This window comes from Carlito syrichta, unplaced genomic scaffold (genome assembly GCF_000164805.1).
Source record: "Carlito syrichta isolate Samal-C Ts95f unplaced genomic scaffold, Tarsius_syrichta-2.0.1 Scaffold288448, whole genome shotgun sequence".
Taxonomy (NCBI): domain Eukaryota; kingdom Metazoa; phylum Chordata; class Mammalia; order Primates; family Tarsiidae; genus Carlito; species Carlito syrichta.
Window position 1 is genome coordinate 300,833 of NW_007232544.1, and position 3,517 is coordinate 304,349.

General features: G+C 43.2%; 1 protein-coding gene across 3 annotated transcripts in view; it reads left to right on the plus strand.

Moving 5' to 3' along the window:
- ASH1L (ASH1 like histone lysine methyltransferase) overlaps window positions 1-3,517 on the plus strand; it is a 202,012-nt gene that overhangs the window by 190,560 nt on the left and 7,935 nt on the right. For all 3 annotated transcript variants that reach the window (XR_002481715.1, XM_008053776.1, XM_008053777.1), the window contains one exon: window positions 1,085-1,251. Coding sequence is in view for 2 of the 3 variants with exons in the window: in XM_008053776.1 (XP_008051967.1) it covers window positions 1,085-1,251 (167 nt within the window). In the remaining variant the exon portion in view is untranslated. The remainder of the gene's footprint in view (window positions 1-1,084; window positions 1,252-3,517) is intronic.

A 3,517-nucleotide genomic window follows, 5' to 3' on the forward strand; every position in this document is an offset into this window, starting at 1 on the left:
TCGCTGCCCAGGCGGGTCTCGAACCCTCGGGCTCAGGCAATCCACTCACCTCAGCCTCCCAAAGGCGCGGGATTACAGGCTGAGCCACCGAGCCCGGCTCCTCTGTTTTTCCTTCAAAGTGTTCCCTCATAAACCCCTGCAGCACTCAGATGATCTACATTTCTAGTTTCTTTCCATCCTGTAGTATGCCATTTTACTCCTATATTCCCTTTGTCTTTTGTGGACACTAGTGTCTGGGAACTCTCCTTTCTTTTGCAACCAGCAAATGCTTATTGTTAGTTCAGGCATGTCCAACCAGCAGCTTGTAGGCCACATGCAGTCCAGGACAGCTAGTAATGTGACACCACAAAATCTTTTAACATCATGTGTTTTTTTGCATTTATTTTCTTCATGACCCCATGTGTAGTTCCATTTTTGAAGTTCATAATCGTGCCTTATTCCTGACATCGCTTTTTGGCAGCATATACATTTGTAAGCAGCTGTTTTGTTTTGTTTTTTAGTCGGAGTCTCACTCTGTCGTCCAGGCTAGAGTGCAATGGCACGCTCTTGGCTGCCGTAATCCTCTTGCTTCTGCCTCCCAAAACTCTGGAATTACAGGCATGAGCCACTGTGTGTGGCGGAGTAGCCATTTTCAATTATGAAGCATACAAAGAGCAAAATCTGAACAAACATTTCTGACAAGCACCTTGAAAACTCACTAAGAATTGCAACCACCTCCATCAAACCAGACACTGACAGATTAGTTTTACAAAAACAAGGTCAAATTTCCTGCTAGTTTTATATTATTCTCATGTTTCTAAATTTTATAATAAAAAATATTTTTTTAAAGTCTTATTATGTATATATACTAACTGTATTATATAATTTATGTGCGACCCAAGACAATTCCTCTTTAGTTGATGCAGCCCAGGGAAGCCAAAGGATTGGACACTCCTGGCTTAGTTGTTCTGCCTCTCTGAATAGCTACGATGTTTCTCTCTTAAGGGTCTAGTTTTCCTTTCAGGGTGTATATGGAGTCTTTGGTAAGCTCAGGGGGATGGATGTAAGGGGAAATAGGATTCTTTAACACTGTTTGGATTCATAGGGAGACCCAAAGGAGTGAAGGAGCAAGATGTATACATCTGTGATTATCGACTTGACAAGTCAGCACACCTGTTTTACAAGATCCACCGGAACCGCTATCCTGTCTGCACCAAACCCTATGCCTTTGATCACTTCCCCAAGAAGCTCACTCCCAAAAGAGATTTCTCAGTAAGTCTCCTTCCTTTCTTAACAATACATGTTAGGACAATCTGGTTCTTGCATGGAATTCACAGAGTAAGAATCTTCAAATGGCTGTTTGCTTTTTTCACTATTTTTATCCTAAGCTATGGAAATCTCCACCTCTATTTGGGATGTGTGAGCACCATTCAGACATTTCTGCCAGGCACAGTGGCTCACGCCTATAATCCCAGCACTTTGGGAAGCCAAGGTGAGAGGATTGCCTAAGCCCATGGGTTCAAGACCAGCCTGGGCAATTTGGCGAGACCTCATCTCTACAATAAGTCCAAAAAAATTAGCCGGGTGTGGTGGTACATGCCTATAGTTCCAGCTACTTGGAAGGCTGAGGCAGAAGGACCACCTGAGCCCAGCAGGTTGAGGCTGTGGTGGCCATGAGCATGCCACTGCACTCCAGCCTGGGTGACAGAATGAGACTCCAACTCAAAAAAAAAACAAAAAACAAAAAAACACATTCCTCACATGGGCTGTAACTTAGAAAATTATTGATTACAGTATTGTGCCTTTAGTCAAGTTATTGTTTTTTCTCTCATCTCTTTAATCTTTGCCAGTGAGCCTCACATCTGTAGGGTTTTGTGTGTGTGTGTGTGTGTGTGTGTGTTTAATTTAGAGTTTGTGGAGTTCATGTGAGAATTTGTTACATTAACTACATTTCATGCAGGTGTAGTTTGGATATCCTACAAGCCCTCTCTCCCCCTAGTAGTGGACATGGTATCCACTGGGTGGTTGTGTGCCCCTTATCCCTTCTCCCTCCCTCCTTTAGCAGTGCCTAACATGTGTTGTTCCTGCCTTTATACTAATGTGTCCATTGTTTAGGGCCCATTTGTGAATAAGAACATGTAGTATTCAATTTTTGTTTCTGTGATAGTTCACTTAGAATTATGGTCTCAAGCTATATCTATGTTGCTGTAAAGGACATGATTTTGTTCTTTTTTTTTTTTTTTTTTTTTTGAGTTGGAGTCTTACTCTGTCGCTCGCTCCCGGCCACTGCAGCCTCGGCCTCAGCCTTCCGAGTAGCCGAAATTACAGGCACGCGCTACCATGCCCGGCTGATTTTTTGATTTATTGTAGAGATGAAGTCTCGCCAAGTTGCCCAGGCAGGTCGCGAAGATTTTGTTCTTTTTTATGGCTGTGTAATATTCCATCTTGTATAAATACCACATTTTTCTTTATCCAGTTCACTTTCTTTTTTTTTTTTTTTTTTTTTGAGTTGGAGTCTCATTTGACCTACTGGGCTCAGGCAATCCTTCCACCTCAGCCTTCCAAGCAGCTGGAAGCATAGGCACGCACCACCACACCCAGCTACTTTTTTGATTTATTGTAGAGACAAGGTCTCACCAAATTGCCCAGTCTGGTCTGGAACCCCTGGGCTCAGGCAGTTCTCTCACCTCTGCCTCCCAAAGTGTTAGAATGACATGCATGAGCTACCACGCCCAGCCCCAGTCCACTTTCAGTAGGTATCTGAGTTGGTTCCGTGTCTTTGCTATTGTGAATAGTGCTGTAATACACATACATGTACATGTGTCTTTGGTAGAGTGATATATGTTCCTCTGAATATACTTCCAGAACTGGAATTTCTGAGTAGGTTTTGTTTCGTTTTTCACACCCATAATCTTTTTTTTTTTAATCTGAGTCTTACTTTGTCACCCAGATTGGAGTGCAGTGGCATGCTCACAGCCACTACAGCCTTGACCAGCTGGGCTCAAACAATCCTCCTGTCTCAGCCTTCCAAGTAGCTGAAACTACAGTGCATGCCACAACACCCAGCTAATTTTTTGGTTTATTGTAGAGAAGAGGTCTTGCCAAGTTGCCCAGGCTAGTCTTGAACCCCTGGGCTCAGGCAATCCTCTCATCTCCACCTCCCAAAATGCTGGAATTACAGGCGTGAGCCACCACACCTGGCCTCACACCCATAATCTTAAGAATCAAGTAGATCCATTGCCTTACTAGATTCTGGTGTGGCCATGTGCTCTTTGAGCTATGGCTACTGCCATGTTTCCTAGGCTTTGGTCCCCCTCCTACCTTGCAGAGTTAGATCTATCTCTCTCTCTCTCTTTCTCACTCTCATTTACTTTCTAAATAAACTATATTTTCCAATTTTTAAAAAAAAGGGGGTAGAAAGAATAGCAAGAACCCAGAGAAACTTTCAGTGAAAATAATGCAGTGCTTTTTTTTTTTTTTTTTTTGAGTTGGAGTCTCACTCTGTCGCCCAGACTGGAATGCAGTGGCTGCTCCCAAC